Source organism: Aulostomus chinensis, chromosome 7 (assembly GCF_037954235.1).
Source record: "Aulostomus chinensis isolate RoL2024-O1b breed Wild chromosome 7, RoL_Achi_v1.0, whole genome shotgun sequence".
In the NCBI taxonomy this organism is placed as follows: Eukaryota; Metazoa; Chordata; class Actinopteri; order Syngnathiformes; family Aulostomidae; genus Aulostomus; species Aulostomus chinensis.
In genome coordinates, this window is record NC_141326.1 from 4,233,813 (window position 1) to 4,257,381 (window position 23,569).

Consider the following 23,569-nt stretch of genomic DNA (forward strand, 5'->3'; position numbering starts at 1 on the left):
TTTTTGGTGAAACTTTTGCACCGGAAATTGAAAATTGGTTATTAAACAACAGTTCAGAATAATTTTAGTACCTACAGGAAGTATGCAAAGTATTTAGTTTTATGTTCAATTTAGGGTAAAAATTGCCTCATGTTATCTCTACTATGATGCTTATTGCATCTAAAAGGAATGCACCATGTCATAGGTCGGGTGACGAAAGCTGCAAACACAGGCAAAGAAAACATGTTCATTTTCAAAGCTTTAGTTAAAATGTTGCAGTTTTAGTTCTGAGACTAAACTGATCAGGTTAGGTAGAGACAAACCAAATTGGTAACAGCGGTTGTTTGTTTTTGTTGTGATACTCTGGTTCATTAGATCATGGTGCCATAGGGAGAATTTTGAAATCAAGATTTGCTGACAGGATTTTTCGTCCAAGTTTCTCAAGTTGATTAAGAGTTGAATGCTTTGACAACTCCAATATTGCTCTGTTTAAAGGTTGCAGCAGATTAATTTAGAATGGAGATGAAGTTTGATCTATGTGTATAATCAACAGTTTTGTTGCACACCTCCCAGCTAAATGCAAAGGTACTGTACATTCACATAGACTGTTATATTATATGTTTCTTGTAAACAATAAAACATATTACCTCTTGCATCAGTTCTGTTCCATTTCACTGTTTGATAAACCATTATTTTGCTTTTCAAAACAGCATTACAGGTCAAATGGAAAATGGCACATCCGTTTGGAATGAAAAACTAGGACATTTCAGAAAGCTGATCACGGTAGGGAGCATGATTTGAACAGCATTGGCAACGGGACCAAAAATTACAGTTTTAATGGGTTTCAAAGGGACATTTTGTTTTTTTCTTAATCCACTGGACAAATGCAACAAAGCATAACCATCAATGTTGTTGCTAATCACCTACAGCAAAACTATTGCAGATGAGGAAGATAGCACGGATTTGTCCCACAGGTGGAACCACAGAAAATGGCTCCGTCTGCTTCGAAGCCAGTAAAACACAAACGAACAAACAAAAAAAACAGATGCTTGAAAAGACTGTGACAACACAAACTATAGTGATGCAAAAAACAAACAAAAAAATCAATGTTGTTGCTCTTCAACATTAAAAGAAGAAGAATTTGACTTTTGTGTTACATTAAAAACCGTGGTATTATGTCATCAAACTGGTATATAAATAGATTAAAACCCTAATACAGGTGTAATTTAAGCGTAACTGCCCGCTCTGCAGAAGATCAACATTGCATACAACTAAACTCCTATTATGTGTGTCGTCAGTGTCTCATTGAGTGTGTGTACAATTACATTACTAATCTCAGAAATGAAGCTCATGTTAAGCTTAACATGTATAGCTAAGCCTCCATGTATAGCTTTTCGCTCCTGCTCTGACTGCCCATCATCAGGAGCCCCTGCTGCATCCTCGTCTACCTTTGCAAGAAAACAAAAAACAAAACATAACAAAGGAAAAAAAACCAGGAGCTGCCCAGATTTCTCAGCTTAGCAACCCCCTGACAAAATAAGTCATCCTCCTCTTTCATTTCACGACATGTTGCCAACTCATGTTGCTCTCCCAGCTCTGCCCTCAGTAGTCAAGCCTGTCCACCATTCAAATTACTTAAACATTTTGTTCAAGTTTCTATAGTAACGGTTGTTTTGGATCAAAATGCTTTTTATTCATGAAATGTGACCCCCCCCCCCCCCCCGCCCAACCTACCCTTCAAAATGTCTTTTTCCCCACCTTCTGAGGCAGAAATCTCCTTTCAGTAGCACTGATAGACATCAACCTTTCCAGTTTCATCTTGTCTTGATTCTGAAGGTTTTACTGAAAGGATTTTACATCTATAATTCATAGCCTGGTTTCAGAACATTTCATTCCTATAGTAAACGGTTGTTTTTTAATGGCTTTCGATATTGTTTACTGATTTACAGAGTGATAAAAGATAAATCCAACATCCCCTCAGTATAATCATTTGACTCTTAAGTGTCAATAAAGAAATATATTTTTATAATCACACCTCATCCACAGTTTCTGTTTTGGAAATATATCCATCCATCCATCCATCCATTTTCTTCCGCTTATCCTGTTAAGGGTTGCGGGGGGGGGGGGGTGGAGCCTATTTCGGGCGAGAAGCGGGCTTCACCCTGGACAGGTCGCCAGTTACGGTCAATTCAGAGTCTGGATTAACCTAGTCCCCTCTTGATGTCTTTGGACTGTGGAGGAAGCTGGAGTATGTAGGGGCGTGAGTTTATGTAAGACATACGTGTCTGGAGAAAGTTTATGTAAGATATACTGGTCTCCAAGTAAACAGGGTATTGCTAGTACAAGGTCTTAAGTTCAGGTCATATGAGGACGGGACAGTGGACTGGATGTTCCAGTAAACCTGTACCCCAGTACCTTGCCAAACAGGATGCACCTTGCTGAAGAGAAGCACGTACACACACACGAGTAATGACGTCAACGAAAGGTATAAAATGTGAATGCAAGTTGTAAGGAGGGGTCTGTCTGTATGTAAGATGTGAGGTGGTTGATCTGTGCATTAAACCCATAAGAGGCTGTAAGATGATCCGTCGTTGAGTCTCCTTTGTCCTCTCAACTTGAATGAGAGATCCGAGGTCAACTCCAACAAGTACCAGAGAGAACCCACGCAGGAACAGGGAGAACATGGAGACTCACACAGAAAGACCCCGTGCCCCAGCCGGGGCTCAAACCCAGAACCTTCTTGCTGTGAGGCAACAGTGCTGACCCCCCCCCGCCCCCTCATTAACATATTTAAGCGTAGGTTTATTCGCTTGTCAGGGGCGAGGCCATTTGGCGTGAAAACAATAGTTGCAGCTTGACACTGGAGCCTGACCAAGCACCAGCTGCTGCCGTGCTTAAAACAGAGCCCCAGAGTGTGCAGTGTTTCCCTCAGAATCCAACCAAGTGTGTTTCCCATGGATCATATGAGGTCACCAAATATACTTGTGACACTAGAGTGAACGAATGTAAACTATCAGCTTTACTGTGATGATGAAAAATGACCTTTCTTCTCATTTGACTTGACTGTGCCGTCTGTTTTGGAAATATATGCTAATGTAAAACCCGCCTAATTAGTTAATTCAGTCATTTGAATATTTAAACATACAATTGTAATGAGATAAAATCTGTGGTACAAAAAGTCCTGGAGAACATGAACTATGGATGAAGTTTAGTGCTCTATGATAGTGACAGCAGCCAGTGAAAAATGTCCTCTGATTGTCGGTGATGCGGTTGCGAGGATACTTACAGAGTAGGGTGAGCAGGAGTGTCGCAAGCAGCACCAGAGGGCTGGCGCGGTGGGAATCTGCAGAGCTGCAATGCATCCTGTTCTTCTTACAGACGCACACCTGAACTTTGACCTCTGTGTTGTTGGACAAAGGGGGCACCCCTGAATCCGTGATGAGTAGTGGGAGCTGGTAGTTGGCTTTCTTCAGACTGTGCAACAGCATAATCTGGGAGTGTGTGGCTGTGGGGGACACACACACACACACACACACACAGGGAGGTTTGGTGTTCCCTCATCCTGACTGTATTCAACAGTGATTCAGCATTAACGCCACACAACAACTGCATTGGTGCAAAGCCCAGCAAATTGGCTCTATTACACCGAACATACTGTATATGCCTCCAGTAACTGCCAGGCCCTTCCAGACAAGTGAAGAGACTAAAACTGGCACCACTTAAATTGCAGAAGGTTGTTACATTTTGTTGCATCACACTTTAAAATTCCTTAAGCGACACAAGAGCAAATAGTGGATCCAGTTCACTTTGTGCTGAAATATGCCACAGTATGATTAAGCTGCACATTGTATTCATCTGCCATGAATGTTAGTTCAAGGTGAAGTGACTTTGTTTCTTCTTAAGAGAACCTACATTATCTCCCCTTGCGTTCACAGAAACAGTAAAACTTTCATAACAATTTTTATGGGAGTCACTCCTCCTCACTGGTACAGTAATGTCTATAAAAATTACAATGCTTAAGGTTTTGAACCCTGATAACCCAACAAGCAGCAACTGTCCATCAGAATTCCAACTGAGGTGAGAAACTCAGACTTGCCACCGCTTTCTTGCTCGAGTGTGGTCGCTGAACAGTCTGTTTTTATTCGTCCTTTGACGAAGTATTCTCTACTCAGAAAAGAGATGCTGCTGGAAATGTGCATTTTAAGCACCTTTCAGGTCAGAATTTAGGTGGTTTAACCTTATATTTGGATTGCAGGTACCAAACTACTGTTAAGCTGCTGCAGTCTGGGCGCTGCTGGTGAGTGGCGAGGCACGCTAAGTCAGCTGTCCCACACTCAGTGGCAAACCTCAAAGTGATTCTCCCACATGAGGCAGACTATCAGCGATGACTTCGGACTATCTAACCCCAATAAGCAGCCAACTTTTAATTGACTCAGAACATTGCGAGCAGGGTAAACAGGACTGACCACTGTAGCTTCAGACTCCAGCAGGGCGAAAAAAAGAGGATTTGCAGTTTTTTTTTCTTTTTTCCACCTTCACCTGGTCGGCCTTTGCCAGTCGAGACCAGAATGGGAATGGCAGATGAAGTGAAGGCAAAGCTACTGAGTCCTTCTCACAGATGAAGGGAATAATCAAATTGCTGGGTTTGCAGCTTCAAAAAATGGGAAAAATGTCTGATGGTGGCAGCTCAGTTCACCACCCAGTAACACAACTTTCATCCCCTAATGCATAAAACTATCACTTTTATAATATTTAGGAAGTGTCGAAAGTAACACAGTTCGAATGGACCCTTGATGGATTCATGGAGAAAGTGATGGCTGTTGCATACAGAGATATTATTAAAAGCAGAGTAGCAAGTGAGATGACCGATAGGACCCAGAGGGCTGAATGAGAGAGCCGCTTCAAGCGGGTGTGTTACAGTCAGGCATGGCAATGAAGAGACGAAGGGATGTTTCCACTGCGCACATTGTTATTTTCTCATGCAGGCTTCGAATCAGGCTGTGGTTTGTATTTCAGCAGGTAGGGAAGGGTTTCCAAGCTAGTGGGCCTGACAGTGTGTGGGTTTGAGGGTTGGATGCGGTATTTGCCTGATACGCTATTGGAAAGTAGACCTATGCAGGACTGTGGGTGACGTATAAAGTGCATATATGACCAATGGCTCTCTCACTCATTTTTTCAGATATTTTATTTACTTGAAGGCATTGACAGCCTTTTGGTTTGATTTACTTAACATATAGCCTGAAAAAGGGGAAGTAGCTAGCCTGGTAGGTCACAGTACAAATCAAACTACCCAGTGAACAAAAAATTGAACAAAGGGGTGAAAATTTTGAAACATTTTTCACAAACGGAAAAGTGGGAAAAAAATACAATTAGATGTCAAATAGCAACTCACGACTTTTAACGTTATTTTGAGATATGTGTGTTTGCCTTCACACTTAGACACAAACATGCACACACACACACACACACACACACACACACACACACACACACACACAATGTCAGTAGGAGTGGACTCCTCCTCTGCCGGCCCTATCTGTCTCCTACAGCGGCGATGATTGAGGAGTGTCGGTGCTTCCTTCTCCTGCTGTCAGTCACAGGTAATACCTGTGGGCAGGTTTGAGCTCTGTTCTGTCACTCAAACACACACAGACAGTGCTGTCGGCCATGCAACCCTAAATCCATGTCTTAGTTGTCTGTCTACACCCACGAACCCCCAACCCCTCTTTCGATAATTTTTTTTCTTTGTTTCGTTTGGCAGCTTTTTCGTACTCGTACATTTAAAAGACTGAATTGAACTTTTTACTTAATTGCTGATGGAAAAAAAAAGCCTGGTATGACAGGACAAATAAAAAACTCATCAGAAAATCTAATTCTAATACTCACAGTTGACCCTGGTCACGTTCCATGTTTTATCCAGGCCAGGCTGTTTTCCCAGCTCTATCTTGAAGGGCGCAGCATTAGGTGGCAGATCCTTGTCCCGCCCACCAACGATTGCCACATTCATGTCGTGGGCGTCCTCACACACTCGTGCCACTGATGGAACCACATATGGGGCGTTGTCGTTGTAGTCTTCAAGGTGGATAACCAAGGTTCCAGTTCCTGTGGCTGGAGGGCTACCTGCAAACATAACGACACGTCTCAGGAAAAAAATCACGTCTGCTTTGCCTGCGTTGATGCATGAGGAGGTGAAGTTTAAAGATCTGCTATCTTTTCACAGTAAGTAGCGTCTTCTTCTTACGTCAGGTAATTAACCAGTTTTAATTCTGCAAGTTAAAAATGCTTCCAGCTGGAATCCAAGTGCAGAGTGTTACAAGTGGTTCTTAAAAACATGATTGCAAGTAAACTTTGTAAGATCCACCCTGATCTTTTCACTCCTGTGACCCGATTTAACCCGAACAGAACGAAGCCTTGCATCACTGCAGTGCCGGGGGAGCTTGAATCACAGAAGCTCATATTTTGCAGGAGAGCGTTTTGATGGCAGGCTTCTGTGTTTGTATGAGACTTCACTTAATTGGGGGATGCTGGGTTTAAAAGAGGCTTGCTTTTCTCCATTACTGCTCTCTGTTTCACCACGATTAGAGATTATTAAAATGTCCACATAGCATCCGAAACAGCTCCGGAGGTCAGTCGGCAATTAACACCTAAAGACAAGATCTGTAATTGGAAATGGGTCTCCTCCTCCAACTTCAGGTAAGGGGAAGGAGAGGGGTGCAGCGAGTAGATGGGTGTATGAAATAAATGTCAAGTAATGCAGGTGACATTAGAGATGCTGCACACACACACACACACACACACACACACACACACACACACACACACACACACACGGAAATGTTTTTTGCCTAGAAATTCTGATAAAGTGAAAACTATTTTTAGGACAAACATAAAAAAATGGGGCATGACTCTCTGAATATATTAGTATTTCAAATGAAAAGCAACACGTCATGCAGATGAGGTGAATACGCCATCTCCTTAATAGGCTGACTGAATCAGCAGGTCGCAATAAACACAAAGATCCTTTCAAGATGATATGGATGAAAAATAAATGAAGAGATAGAAAGATAGATAGATGGATAGATAGATAGATTTCCATGAAATGAAAATCTTGCTTGTTCTACAGTTATCTTAAAACAGCAGCAATCATGTGTTCAAAGGCTAAATATATTCTCTTTGAAAATGGGTGTGCCGTAAAAACTACAAGAGTCATCACAGCATTGTATGATGTATAATACGTGCTTCATACGTATCTATATTTTACATGTGTTTTTTTATATAATGGATGTGGAAAAATAAACACCGCTTTAGCGTTCTAAAAGTCCTGACACTGATCAAGTGTGGCTTTCTCCTAATGCTGTTATAGTACTCATATAGTTTGTTTCAGGGACTACAAAGACAGCAAAAGACCAGAGAACGCTGCATCTGATGCAGGGTACATGTCTGAATGTCTGAGGGTGTGTTTAGGTAGTTGACACCTCTGAGGGGTTGTATGTGTAGGTCAGACATGTTTAAGTGTGTGTGTGTGTGTGTGTGTGTGTGTGTGTGTGTGTGTGTGTGTGTGTGTAGTTCACACATCTGAGATTGGCTGCTCCTTCAGAGGAAGCAGATTCAACAAAAACAATGATCCTCGTCAAGGGAAGATTGTTACAATATACCAGTGAGTTTTAACAAAGTGGACCTGATAAAATGGCAAGTGAGTGGACATGTCAACCTGATCTTGTCTTCATTTAAAGTTCCTCTTAACACTGATGTGTATCAGCATAACATTTTTAGACAGACGAGCAGTCATATGAGGAATAATTGATGGATTGCAGAGGACTGTTGGGTATTATAGTTTTCTTCATGTGGGGACATCTACGCTTACATGAGAGCATAACTACACTTTCAGTGGCTTCACACAGTCCATCAAATCTCTGTCAGAGTTGATCATGATGTTGATTATGGCCTGTGGTATATTAGTCTACTCCACTACAGTGGTGGTGACATGATGCTGGATATTGGCAGGAACTGCTGAACCACAGCGCCCCAACATGCTCAGTGGGTGACATGTCTGGTGCTGACGCCAGCTGAGCAACAACTGCCTTGTCTCAAACCATTTCACAGGTGAGGAACCTGGATGTCGGCTTCCTTGGCTGGCTTGGTTGCACATGACCTGAAGTTGTAGGGCTGGTTGGATAAACGTCCAACTGACAAATGAACATTCCTGCAGTCAGCATGCCAAATACACACTCCCTCAAAACTTGACACTATGTTGTGGTGGGTTAAAACTGGCAATTTGACAGTGTCCTTCTATTGTGAGCAGTCCATGGTACACCTCTATAATCTGTATAATGACCCTGCTGTTTAATTGCCAACCTAAATTAAATGAATTTGTGAGAAAGAAACCTTTTGCAGGCATGAAAGAAGTCTTGATCTTTTACTTGAACTGTGTTGCATTTGTATTTTGTTGTGCATGTATTATAGATTACTTTATAACAGACTGCCGAGCCATCACAGACACTAGAAATCATACCTACAACTACCGAGTGTTGAACAGAGGTAACTGAGAGCACTTCTGCTGCACAATGAAAATGAAATATTCTCTTTCCCTGGGGTCTGCTGCTTTTGGATATATATGGAAGGAACAGAACTAAACAGGAAGCAAAAGTTTCATATACTAGGACTATGACTCTGACAATATCAGCAACAGATCAAGTGCAGAGAAGAATTACTTAAAGCAAAGAGAAAACATATTAAAAAAATCAAAGACAGCGGAACTTCAGGCGAGACTGTAGATAATCTCTTATCACTGGAGACAAGAGACTGAAGATGGGGCCCGCTTCTCATGTCAGTGAGAAGACGCAAATTTCTGCCTATTTGTTGAGAGAGAGGCCATCTCTGTGCTTGGATAGCTTTAAAGGAAGCTGTTTGTCTTCCTAAATGTCCATGTCCCACACCCAATCATGCAATTTATCCCCTCTCCTAGGGCTTATCTCCCTTGCATCATGCATGTGTCATCATCTGCCTGCTTCAGCAGCAACAGAGCTTATCTGTTGGCCTCTGCTTCACACCGCTTTGTCACAAAACTTGCGATTAAACACACTACACATTCTCAAAGAAGACAGGTAATTCATGGACCATGGCAGCTTCCATCACTAAAACCTGTTTGGCAATGAAAAGAATATAAACCTAATATATTATGTAAAAAGTAAGGTAGTGTAAGGTGATGAGACCTTAAAAGCGTATTTCTAGCGGTCAAAAATGTATTCATCCTCATGTCAAAATGTCCGGTGACACTGTGCGGTAGCAACTGCCACAGCGTCACCGGACAGTGTTGCACTTATTTGAAAAAAGAAAAAAAAATCTCTTAAAGAAGATAGGGTGTTATTATGAGGTTAGAGTGACCTTTGACCACCAAATTCAAGGTCATCCTTGAATCCAAGAGCAAGAAATTCCCTCACGGCATTCCAGACACACTGAATGAAAAATTCATATGTGTGTATGGGCAGACACAAGAATGGATAAACACAAAAACAGTATGGAAAAATCATTCACTTCTGTTGCTGCACGGTATCACATCAGTCAGGAACAACCACTTTGCAGAGTGTCTGGCGTTGTTTTTTTGATGAAACTACTTTATTCTGTGGTATTCTGCCACTGAGATTGGCTACTTGCTATTTTTGCTTTTGCTCTGTACTTTTTTAGAATGAAGAAACAATTATTTTCATGACTTAATTAAACCACTTCATGTAAAACACTATATTCATTTTTTAAGTGCAGCATGGTTACAGGAGAAGATAGTTCCTCTCTTCTCAGCAACGGCTCACCCTGAAAATTAGGTTCATCATATTTAAAGTTATCCAATCATTTGAAGCTCTGACACGTTGCAGCATGTTAGCCGGTTAAAAAGACTCAAGTTTAGACCCCTTCACTGTTTAACTCTGCAGACTCCTTTATTTAGTTTTAATTAGGCTGTGGAAAAGAAGTGAGATGTTTTTTAAAACTCCCATGAATCCCATTAATTCAAGTCAACAGGGTTTTGTACAAATGCGATAATGATGTTTTATTTTCACTGATCATTTCAGCTGTTCAAAGGAACACAATTTAAGATTGATTCAAGTAAATTAATTTCAGAGTGAGAATTACACTAATTAACGAGTCAAATGAACTTAATTGTCTCCATGAAAGTCCCATGGCAATATTAGAAGGAGCTGTGCCTGTAAAGTAGATCAAGGCAGTGTTGGAAATTATCGAGGGCCACAGGCCACTTGGCCCGCAGTTTAGCCAAGAATGCCCCCAAAAATTATGTTCCAGGTGCCAAAATTGTGCCAAAGTTTTTTTTGCCAGCAACTCATTATTCTCCAGGTGTTATTAACAAGGTTGCGCTGATTACGTGAACCCGAGGATGTGTGCCCCTTATCACACACATACAACGCTCCTCACTAAATCTCCTACCGGAAGCTGCCGTGCTGCGCAAGATCATGGATGCTACTTGTTTAAGCCAGTAAACCACCCACCCACCAAACTGAATCAGTCACAGTTCCTCCACCAGATCCTCCCAAAACTCCTGCAAACACGTCAACAAAGAGATGCAACAATTTTGAACTGGAAACTCGACTGCAACGAAGTGTTATCCTAATTGGACATCATCTAAGAAAAACTCCAAATTAACAGCATTTTATTACTGAAAATTATATGTTGAAATTGGTTTCAATTGGCCAAAAGTTGGCCAATTACTGATTATGCTCTAATGGCTATAATCGGCAGATTAAATCAGCTGGCCAAGTTATCGGTCGGACCCTAAAATTTATCAAGCTCGAATGACAACTTTTTTTTCATGGTTTTTCACCCTATCATTTTATAATGCCCCCATTTTTTAGACCGTGGGGGCCAAAATTGCCCCCAAAATATTTTCCTAATTTCATACCCTGGATCAAGGCATCAACTCAGCAGTGCTTCACTCACACGCGCGAGAAAACGTTAACACCGATATAATCTCTGAAATAAATTTAAGATGCATTTCAACCCGCCCAGAGACATTATGTATAGCGTCAGCGTGAGCCCAGTCAATGTGGTTTTTGTCCAACTTTCTCGAAGAAAGCCCTTCGTAAAACTAGAGCAGCCGACTACTCGGCACTAATCGAGGAACACAAGACCAACCCCAGGTCTCTCTTCAGAACTGTAGCCAGAATGACAGAGAGCCAAGTATTCCTGTTTCCCTGGGTAGCAAAGATTTCATGGACTTCTTCAATGACAAAATTCTACTAATTAGAGAGAAAATTCTTCTCCTCCTGCCATCTGATGACAACATGGCACCTATAGCCTCAGAAACCTTAGAGGCAGCTGCAGGACCAGACATACACTTTGATAGTTTTCTCCCATTTGCCTTCATGAGCTTAGTACAATAATTTCATCCTCCAAACCTCCACCTGTCTCCTAGACCCCATCCCAACTAAGCTGCTCAAAGACTCTCTACCCCTCTTTCTTAGATACGATCAATGTGTCGCTGTTATCTGGTTATGTCCCACAGTCCGTTAAAGTAGCAGGAATTAAACCCCTTCTAAAAAAAACACACACAAAAAACCCAAACCTGGATCCAGAAGTTTTGGCCAACTACAGACCAATATCAAATCTTCTTTTTCTCTCCAAAATTCTGGAGAAAGCAGTTGCTGAACAGCTCTGTGACTTTCTCCATAGCAACAGCCTATTAGAGGATTTCCAGTCAGGTTTCAGGGTTCATCATAGCACAGAAACAGCACTAGACAAAGTTACCAATGACCTCCTACTAGCATCAGATGAGGGACTGGTCTCTTAGTGTAGGTTGTGATACCATTGACCATCATATCCTTCTACAGAGACTGGAACATGTCATTGGCACTAAAGGAACTGCACTAAACTGGTTTAGGTCATATTTACTAGATCGATCTCAGTTTTTACTGACTGATGATAATCCCTCTGAAACCACTGCAGTCACTTATGGTGTTCCACAAGGCTCTGTGCTTGGACCAGTCCTCTTCACTCTGTATCTGTTTCCACTAGATCACATAATAAGGAAACACTCAATTAATTTTCACTGTTATACAGATGATACCCCGCTGTACTTATCAAATTATCCTCATGAAACAAATCAGCTGACGATACTGGAGGCCTGTCGTTAGGACATAAAAACATGGATGACCCATAATTTCCTTTTATCAAACTCTGATAAAACTGAGGTTATTGTCCTGGGCCCAGAACACCTTAGAAACACCCTATCTAATGAGATAGGTACCCTTGATGGCATCACCCTGGCCCCCAGCACTACCGTAAGGAACCTTGGAGTTCTCTTTGATCAGGATCTGTCCTTTAACTCCCACATTAAGCAAATTTCTAGGACTGCTTTCTTTCATTTACGTAACATCCCTAATATCAGACACATCCTGTCTCAAAAGGATGCAGAAAAACTAGTCCATGCCTTTGTCACTTCCAGGCTGGATTACTGCAATTCCCTCCTATCAGGCAGCACCAGTAAGTCCCTAAAGACTCTCCAGCTGGTCCAAAATGCTGCTGCCTGCGTGTTGACTAGAACTGGTAGCAGAGACCATGTCTCTCCTGTAGTGGCTTCTTTGCATGGCTCCCTGTCAAATTCAGAATAGAATTAAAAAATTCTAACATACAAAGTCCTCAACAATCAGTCACCTTCATATTTGACAGAGCTCATAGTCTATTATTATCCAGCTAGAACCCTTCGCTCCCAGGATGCAGGGTTACTTGAGGTTCTGAGAGCCTGAAGAGACTCAAGCTGCCACCCGTAGCTCCACCTGCTCACGTCCCCATCTGTCCATCAGTCTCTTCCCTTTCTCTCTCTCTTTATCTCGGTCCTTCTTTTTCCTTCTGTATATCTGTTGTCCTCCATTATCTCTTTGTCTCTACCCTGCTCTCCTGCTCTCTCTCTCCCTCCAGCAGGTCAAAGCAGAAGAACGTCCCCATTGAACCTGGGTCTGCTTGACGTTCCTGACTGTTAAAAGGAAGATTTTCTTCGCCGCTGTTTCAGGATGTGCTGCTGATGGAGAATTGTTGGGTGTAGATTCATTGAAGGAGAGTGGTACTGGACCTGCTCTACTTGTATAGAGTCAAGAGAGAACTTTTGTTGTGATTTGGCGCTATACAAATAAAACTGACTTGACTTGACTTTCCAGAGCTATTGCAAGCGACACCACTGGATTGTTCTGCACAAGATCTCCGCCAATCAGCACCATAACTGGCAAGTAGCAAACAAGATTTGACTTCAAAAAAACAGAACTACTGTACTCCTTTAACAACATGACGTGAGTTTATGTTTTGATTAAAATAGTCTGAGCACAGTGGGAGGGGACATGCTGCTGGAGTAGACTGTGGTGTAGAGCCCGTCAAAACCTTTTCATTTTATCAACTACAACATTACATGTAGGTGGGTATTTAAGTTATATTTACAATAATAATAATGCTTCAACCTAAGGCTTACAGTTTGCTGACTTTAAGTGAAGCTGTTGGCTATGGTTGGTTGATTGTGAGTGGTCACAGATGGTGAGTGGTGAGTGGTGTGGCTTGCTAGTTAGCTTAGCTGTCCCGCCAGCAGGCGCTCACATCCCGACATCTCCTATTTACATCTCATTGAAACTCTATAGAGACATTTAGGCCAGTGATAAACCTCAACACGATTCAATCACATCCAGACTGGAAACAGATGATATCTCACTGAAGCTACATCAGTCTGGCCATACTCAGATTGCAAGAATGCTAAATTTGCTTCCACCTTCGATTCACCTGACACTTGCGGCACATTGAAAAATCATCTAGAAATCTATCAGTTCAGAGCAGCGATCAGCTTGTGCTCTGCCTTCTGACTTTATGGGACGTCAGCTTCCACCTTGCGAGCGCCACCTTCAGCTCCGTTTGTTTGTCTCTCTATGACCAGGTCAGGGCTCTGTAGCTCAATCACAGTGATTCATTGGACTTCATCATTACTATATTGTGTGATGTCATGTCAGGCCGTGTCATTGAAAGGGGGTATGTCCCCTTTTGGTGATTGCATCAAGGACTACAATCCATCATGGCCTCAAAATAAAAAAAAAACAACTACAAATTCAACACAGTGGAGCGGCTTAATCAGTGCAGCCAGAATAGTGCAGGCTGTGCCAATGATTGCCCTGCTAGGTGAACTAGAGGAGACAGAAGAGACACTGACAGAGAGAGACATAGAGGAAGATACTGAGAGAGAAAGAGTTTCAATTAACTAAAAAAGAGAGAAAGATAACTTTGAGTTAGTAGCCTGTTTTGAGTTGTTTGTTTTTTTCCCACCCTGTGGTATTTGAGGACGTCTCAGTGATTTTAAGTTGAAGGACAGCTTTTTGCCTCTCTTTTTTTCTCACACTCACTTATACATGGCCTCAGGAAAAGATATCCTGACCTCTCAAGACATCACACCCATCATTACTGTTGCAGATAGAGTTCGGATGTCCTTTAATACCTACATGTGCTGGTCTTTTCAGAGGGCAGACTAAAACACAGGTGAAAATGGCAGCATCAAGCATTGCTGCATTTGATACATTGTCCCAGCCAAGGGCATAGCAATGGGTAGGGACGGTGGGGACAAATCCCCACAATATCCAGCCCCTACTGTATTAACCCTAACAATATTACTGCTTTCTAGCAGTGTCCAGTCCATTGATTTCCCATTTGGTAGAGTGTAACAAAAACTGATCTACAATCAGATTTTCATCCAGAGGCTGAACTGATGAGATAATGCAGATGAGAATTACCTGGTCCCAGACCAGCTCTGCAATGCACCGATTACACAGAGGCAGAGACACACAAATACATTTACCACACATGCAGCAGGAGTGAGTGGATGTTGAGCGTCCAAGAAGCAACGACCTGTGTGATCTCTTCAAAAGAGTTAGAGAGGTCAAGTGCACAGTGACTGTGATTGGTGGAGCGCTGATAAGCTCCGATGTTACCGCCCTTTGAGGCTTTTTTTAACCATTGGAAGTGGCGTTCGACAAGTACTCTCCCTCCTTCTCTCACGCACACGCAGACTCTCAGCCCTTGTTGGGCTGAACTCTTCCTCTTTGGTGTGCATCAGTGAAAGTGCTGATGTTTTTCCATTGCCCTCACAGTTTGTTTAGCCACTGTTTGCATCATCTATGTTATTCAAAACAATCCACACTTTTACAGTGATCCTGATTCAAGGAATTCATATGGTAAAAGATAATTTAAAAAAAACAAACCCACAAACATTTACATTCTAGCCAAAACATCAAATATACCTTTGTTTAAAGTACTAGTATTTCCTTATTGTTTGATAGACCTCATCAAGACCTTTAAAATTATATAAAACTCATTTCCAGCTAAGATGTCCCCTGCACCCTTTTTGTAACAAGCCATCAAAGCATAGACTGAAAACCTGATCTTAACGTCACGGTTTTTTTCATCTTCCCTCTTTTGTGATTGCTTGTTCAATCAAATCTTGATGAAGTGAAATTGTGGTCAAAAATATATATATAAAAAAAGAAAATATAAAATATATAAGCCTCTTACTCTGCTACCCTCATGATCCCAGCGAGCTAGGCTAGTGAGTGAGCGTGTACATTCTCAGAGCCCTGGCATCCGGTTCACCAAAACTGAATGCAGACTTCATGAATATTCTCATTTACATCAGATTATTAAAACACAACAGCAAGCATTCCTTGTTATTCCATTATAAAGTCATATATTATACAAGGATATAGCTGAATGTCAACCCCATTCAGTTTGAACTACAGTTTGCATGAGGCCTGCTGGTGAACAGACTTCGACTGGAAACACATCGTAGTGATGGCTCAAACAAGTTCAAGGAATTTTTTTAAACTCTATATGTTTCCAAGACAGATTTTGTGCCTATGTTTGCCAGATGGATGCAACAAAGACGTAAGCTGAGAGTCTCTGCAAAGATGGACTTCATCAACTCTTACATTCAGCGTTGGGTTTTGCCCTCAGCTCTGACTCATGACACCTTGTTTTTTCCCCACGGCCCACCTCCAGAGGAGAGCAGCAAGCGGACTGATAGACTCCTGGACTGTCAGGGGTAACCCACAGCAACAGGCTACCAATTGAGATGTCTTTCTTTCTTCCTTGCTTTCTCCCTTTATCCCTTGTTCTATTCTCAAAACACTTTTTACTACCAAAGGTTTTGGCTCTCTTTTTGCTGTGTTATTCATTTAACTCTTGATATTGTATGACTTTCCTTTTTATAGTTGTAAAAAAAAAAGAATAAAAGGTAACATTGTGGTGCACAGCGGTCTGAAATATACCAATATGTTGATGTGGTATGTATGAAATCAGAGATCTAATGTGTCCCTTCAGGATAAATTGCTTTTAGTAGAGGGGATATGAATGCAGGAACCACTTCAAATCTGAAGGGGAAGGAAAAAAATACAACCATTGTGATCATGGACAGGCCCTACGTTTGATCTATTTTCCCTCAACTGAAATAACTTTGGCAAGTGCACTTTAGTGACCAGTCAATTATCTAAGAAACCCCCCCAAAAAGCACTTGTAGAGTAAGTCACCAGTGACAATACTACAACTGAAACATCTCTCTTTCTCATCAGAATAACCAATAAATGCCAGGAGAGCTTTGACACAAACAATCAGTGGAGGATGACTTTCAGTGCCGTTATTACTGGGATTATTTCCCTCTGTCACACTGAAGTGGATGATGAAGGAAATGAAATAACAGCAGCAGACCAGAGGCACCCAGTGACATGCCTCGCAAATGGGAGGGGCAAGAACGGGAAATGGGAACAAGAGCATATATATGAAGGCTAAACTGAGGGGGCTGATGAGAGCTCCATGATGGAGTTATTTTAGAAATCATAATATTATGGCATGACATATCAGAAATATTCTACTACATTAAATGACTCCAATCAGTGTCTCCCAATGAAAAAGGAGGGAGTTTATACAAATCCCTCTGAAATGACTGAGAATAAATATCCCAACTTATTATCTATTTCCTACTATTTAGGATCTAAAGATCATCAACACCACCTGCCATGTGTTCCAAACAATTTTGTCCTTCTCTGATTCCTCTTGGAGCTGCAACTCAATGGCAAACCTAGACAGTCTCGGAGGGTAGCGTGTAACATTTTGTGTGCTGTGACGCATCAGATCCATGTGTCAGACCACGATAACGGAACAAGTTTCAGAGGGTGCAGTGCGTTCATTATAATAATCGATGCACTGCATAAAAGTGGTATAAAAATATTTCCTGAGAGGTAGTTTAAAGAAAAACAGCTGCTGCTGTGCCCCCCTCATATCATGAAGTCTAGGCAACCAGTTATGTTGGCTGCTGCAGCAAAAGCCAGTAAAAGAATTAATGTAAAAAAAAAAAATAAACCATGTAAACTATGATAGCACCTGCATCACAAAACCACCAAGGAGACAAACACACACACACACACACACACACACACACACACACACACACACACACACACACACACACACACACAAAGACAGATATGGGTGATGCCTAGGGCTGAATAATGTATCAAAATTTCAAAATATGGAAATCAGAATATGGTCTAGTGTAATATGCAAATCACAGTCGTGGGTACTATAATTGCTAAAGGCTAAAAGTGTGTCAAAACACCTTTCTAATTGAAGTATTGCGGTGCTGCAGAGATGCAGATGCTGATTCTATGGACTTAGTCTGGTTCATTGCTAAAATCCCATTAATATTGTCTAAGTTATGTTTTTAAATTAAAATGTGAAAGAGACACAATAAGTATTATTCCTTCTAAAATTGTTGCTGTTGATGTTAGTTGTTCAGTCATTGTTGTTTCCAGTCAAAGTCATCACAATTTGATATTTTCAAAATTGTCCAGACCTAACACCTCACTTCATGAATAGATTAATACATTGAAATTCCATTCCCTCCTGAAAGAAATCTCCGTGACGTCCAGTGTGCTTGTGAAACTCCTCCTTCCTTTTAAGCATCAAACAGCCATACTCCAGATATTATAGGAAAACACAGTCATCCAACATATCCAAGAAGATATTTGTAAATGAAAACCCTGTAAGCCACAATTTTCCAAGCTTGAACATTGTATAAAAGAGTATATTGCTTTTCTCTTGTGCACCCATTTTAAGACGTGAAATTCCATATGAGCGTTCAAAACAAATTCTTGAGAAGCCGTCTTGATACACCTTTCATGGGAAACAACAGGACAAAATAACGAGGAGCACGTTTATTAAAAAAGAAAAAAAATTCTCAGTCACAACTCAAACAATACACAAACACTGATGGTGCTACCACAGATGCGACTGATACTCCCTGGATTGTGAGAGGACTTAAAGCGGATCTGAGCCATATTTTCCGCTTCAGTTTTCTGTGACTGTATTTCAGAAGGATAGCAGGTGTCTCCAATAGTTTGTTTCCCATCTCCTCCCTGGATGTTTGCTGAGAACCAGAGCTTGTTTAAACTCGCTCCAGATAACCCACTTCATTCTGTATCATCCCCTATCTGTGTCTGCTGGGTCTAAGCAAACATCATCACATGACACCCTGCTTATCTGATTGGCTAATCAGAGCAGTAAATGAAACCAGCCAGAGCCAATTACAGTAGGCACATGTCATTAAGAGAGATGACTTTGGGGAGAGACGCAGTGCTGGGGACAGGTGCATCACAGCAAGTCTGGCAAATTACAATCAGGATAGAGTTTAGGGTTATCAGTTGCTTGCTATAAAAGCAAGTGATTGGAGAAGGAGGGTATTGATACAGCTTAAAGTGGGCTTACACTGCAGGCCCTTGTCCAGACTCATTTAACATGGAAATTGCTTTCCTTGGGAGATTTCTTGTTTTGGTCTGCTGGTGGAAAAAATAAAAAGAAAGAAAAAAAACACAGCCGAGGGATTGTTCAGTAATAAGCTGCCAGATCAAAATGAAAAAAGTTTTAATTAGTCAGTCTGTTTAACTCCTAATATTCAAAGCACTCAAGCTCGGGTGGCCTAATGGGCCGATTTGTACTGCAACACAGCAAAATTAATCACACCTTGAAAGATAGTAAAGCCCTGTTCAGACATTACTAATTCACACAAGAGTTTCCACATATGTGCCTTATGAGTCAGGACGGATCATCAGAGTGACTTCCTGGGACAACTCATCTTGATTAAGACATTATCTGTCATGGCTTCTGCCAGCTAAATACCAGCATTCATGATCCTGCCTGCTGGCTGCTAACCTGTTCAGTAACATCAGACCTTATCACACACTCCCTCCTCAGTGCCCTAATCTCTGCCATGCACTTGCCCCTCACTCCCCCAGTCAGGCCTGGACAATTTCCCTGTGGTGTTCAGCAGACTGTCAAATGACCTTTTCAGATATTAGTTATCATTCAGATTATTTATATTATGACCGAAATTAAATATTGCTCCAATGGTAGGTTCAGTTCCAGGGTGGTTGTATGATGCTCATTGTCACAACTCGCTATAAAACAAGGAAGTACAAATTAGGCATCGCTCATTAGTAACACCTGTTTGTTCCTGCTCTGAGGCGTTGTTGGCCGCGGTCAAACTGCAGGCAGGTGTCTGATTTGAGAAGAAACTCATCTGTACAAATCTGAGTCGAATCAAATATCAAACCACATCCAAATGTGGCTTGGACCAGCTTTACCAAAATCAGATGTGATGTGGTTGAGCCTGTCTAAATTCAATCTGGATCTGCCAAACATCAGAGGACAGACTTTTTGCTGTCGTGTCCTGGCAACCTTTTCCCTGCAGCCTTTCTTTCTGGCTCCATTCAGACCCTAGACCTTTGCTGCCTTGGAGGATTTTCAAGGTGACTTTAGGTTAACTAATCAAGATTATCACAGCCCATGTGAATCTTTTTTTGTGGTGGGTATACCACCCTGGTAATGATAATCATATGATAAACTCCATTGTTAAGTGTGTGTGTGTGTGTGTGTGTGTGTGTGTGTGTGTGTGTGTGTGTGTGTGTGGCCTAAAATTAAACAAAGTAGGACTCAGTTATTGACATGATCACATACCGTTAAGCCAAAGATATGATGATAATTCCATGAGTTTGAAAATTGGGGATTAAATTGGCTGCTCAAGATGCTCAACCTCAGATACAAGATCCCAGGAAGCAGAGACTTTTAAAAGAAATCCGTGTCTGGGATGTATTAAGTATGTTAGAAACTTAGCAGCTATGCTATCGCCAATGGAATTATTTTTTGACTCAACCACATACAACACTGCCATGATCCATAAACAGCAGAACCTGTTCGAACGTATAGCTCAGCGACTGCAGTACAAGTCCTGTGTTTGTGGCTGCTGTTGTGATGGCTTGTGTGGATGTTGTTTAATTGCTGATGAAGGAGTGGATGCTGTGCAGCTGCAGCATAACCAGCTGTTGATTTTGCGTCACCAGTGGTGGTGGAGCGCTGGCATCCTGTTCACACTAAAACAGTGTTAATTTTAACACAAACCATCTAAATCTAATTAGAAGTGCTCAAAAATGTGTGGTATCAGATTGTTGGCTCCTATAGCTGTGTGGGATGAGGACCTGTTGCATATGGTGCTTCACTGAATCTAAGCCTCTGACTTATTTCATGTCTGGGAAGACACATTCAGATAAACTGAAAGTTCCACCAGCTGTTTCTGACATCATCTAACTTCATTTTTCATTATCTATCAATCATTCCTCTGCAATTCCATCTCCTCCTCTTCTCATCTCATTTTATTTGAATCCTCCTTGTCATTAAAACATCCCCTAAAACGGTTCAAAAACCAAATCAGAAGAGATATGCTGAGTAAAGAGGTTGGGGCACTGTTTTACATTTTGATCATTTTCTATATAGTCATTTTTTTTTAAACCCAGAAGTTTGGGTGTTTTTATTAATACATGGCCTGGTATCACAACCCTCAGACGGAGGCTATTTTGTTAAGTGGGCAGAGGCTAGTTTGCTTTAGCGTGCCCAGCACAGTGATAACTTCTGATCTTGGTATGAATCACTAGAGAGTCACAGCCTGAGCAGAGAGAGAGAGAGAGAGAGAGAGAGAGAGAGAGAGATGTTTCTTCCCTGCCCTAGCTGAACATTCTTTAATCACAGCCATAAAATGGGCCTGTTTACAACGTGGCACATCCCCAAGAGGTGCTGCTAAAAGTTGAGAAATGAAAGCAGTGAGAAAGGGAGAGGAAGTGAGAGACGGAGGTTAGGGAGGAAGTATTAAAGTGCTAAAGTGAGAATGGCAGTGTGTATTTGGGGTTAATGAAGCAGTTCAGCCAGACACCGGCGGGAGCAGAAGGCAAGGCAGCACAGAGCGGTGTTCTTCCAGAGTATATCCCATTACACCGCCATTATCTTGGGTCAAGATGCCCTTTATCCCCGACTCTGAACCAAGCCCTCGCAATGGCATCACCCCTGCTTACGGCTACACAGGGTCATAATTGATTGACTGGGCAAGAACACATTTCAGGAAGGTAGTTAACCCGTGTGTCTCAGGGCTGTCGCCATGAAGGGATTGACACGAGAGAGAGAAAGAGAGAGAGATATCGTGGGTGTCAAACTGACCTCAGCACAAGCAGGAAGCAAGTAAATCCTTCCAGAATTCATATATGATCACCCAGGATCTGCCTTAGAAAGAAGGAAAGATATTTTTTCACATTTCACTTGCTTTATTTTAGATTTTCACCTTTTACTGTTCATTACGTTCATATCTCACCTTCCTCTATGATCTTCCTTTTTTGTCTCGCTGTCATACAGAGTCTCACTATTATATTCCCACATTTATGAGATGTCCTCAGTACTTTTACTCTATCTCCTTGGTCTATTGTTAACAGGGGTGTTATGTTTCTCGAAATGCACAATACGACTTTCAATATTAAATTCATAATTCAATTTGAAAAAAATACAGCAAAATGAAGGATTATTACTTTATGCCCTGATAATAACTCTCATTTATTTATCCATCCATCCATTTTCTACCACTTATCCTGTTAAGGGTCATTGGGGGGTGGAGCCTATTCCAGCAGCCTTCGGGCGAGAGGCAGGGTTCACCCTGGACAGGTCACCAGTCCATGGCAGGGCCAACACATAGAGACAGACAACCATTGGCTCTCCCAGCCACGCCTACCGTCAATTTAGAGTCTGGATTAACCTGGTCCCTCTTGATGTCTTTGGACTGTGGAGGAAGCTGGAGTACCAGAGAGAACCCAGCAGGAACAGGGAGAACATGGAGACTCACACAGAAAGATCCCGGGCTCTGACACGGAACCTTCTTGCTGTGAGGCAAAGGGATGGTGTGCTGACCGTGCTAACAACTGCACCAGTGTGCCGCCCGTCATTTCTTTCTTATCATTTAGAAGATACAGTATGCTTGACCGTATCATATGCACAAGTGATATACTGTACTGTGTAAACCCTCAATGTTAATTTACAATGGTAACCAAGTTAAATTTAGACAATTTATTAGAAAAAGTCTGTAGAGACGGTTTGTTTCAAAATGTATTTATTTATCAGGGCCTGAGCCTGAAGGTACTTCTACTATTTGTTCTAACGATTTGTTTTTGCCAGAGTGTTAGTCCATTTTACAGGAGTGCCTCGATCCCATTCACTCAGTTACTGGTACCTGCTCAGGGCAACCACAGTCGAACTACGGCCACTGGAGCAGCGTGGGCCTTGCACAAAGGCACCTCGGTGGTGGTAATAAAGGCAAGGCCCGCTTCTTCACTTTCACACTCATTTATCATTTATATTCATATATTCTGCTGGTCTGAGGATTGAAACATTAAAACAATTTATCAGGCCCAAAATGTTCAGCTAGCGTTTGGTAACTAACAATAGCAATTGGACTAGTTAACAAATTTAGTGTCTTACAGTTTTGTATTGTTTTTGTTAGTGTGTGACATCATCACGGAATGTTTCACAGCGAGTAAGACCACATGAATTACGTGTCTCATTACCGGTATTCTAACTCTGACCGTATGTTGTTACTTGTGTCAACCTGGCAACCAGTAGAATAGATTGGTGCAGCAGACGTGAGGGAGACACCTGCTGACCGGGAGGTGGGAGGTCACTGCACCTTTAAGTCAACTAGAAAACAAAGTGTTTCCATTGCGGACAAAGAAAAGGAGGCTCTGAGCCCAGAATGGGGGAGGCATTTGGGGGAGACATATATTGGGGGATATATAATTTTTATAAATAATTTATAATATAATTTACAGCATGTATTTATTTATAATATAATTTACAGTATTTACAGTATAATATAATTTACAGTCTATACTGTGATGACCTCTATAATTTTTTATATATAATTGGGGGAGGTATACATATATATATATATATATATATATATATATATTTTGTTATTTTGTTGTTGTTGTTGTTTTTTTTTTGTTTTGGTCTCTATGCCTGATGGATGGATGGAACCACTACTTGGGAGTGTAGAAGGTAAAAATGTTCATTTCGCCCCTCTAAATTTGGTGATTGAAATTCAACCATCAATGCTCAGTTTCCAATTCAGCATTGATATCTTTGATTATGATGCTTTGGAACATTTTATCTCGCTTGATTTCAAACATCCATCGTTTCCCACTGAATCATC

General features: G+C 41.5%; 1 protein-coding gene across 1 annotated transcript in view; it reads right to left on the minus strand.

The window, feature by feature from the left end:
- cdh13 (cadherin 13, H-cadherin (heart)) overlaps nucleotides 1-23,569 on the minus strand; it is a 467,163-nt gene that overhangs the window by 13,999 nt on the left and 429,595 nt on the right. Inside the window, exons 12-13 of the mRNA XM_086208214.1 lie at nucleotides 5,866-6,099; nucleotides 3,266-3,484 (exon numbers count right to left, since the gene is read on the minus strand). Coding sequence (XP_086064340.1) covers nucleotides 3,266-3,484; nucleotides 5,866-6,099 — 453 coding nt within the window. The remainder of the gene's footprint in view (nucleotides 1-3,265; nucleotides 3,485-5,865; nucleotides 6,100-23,569) is intronic.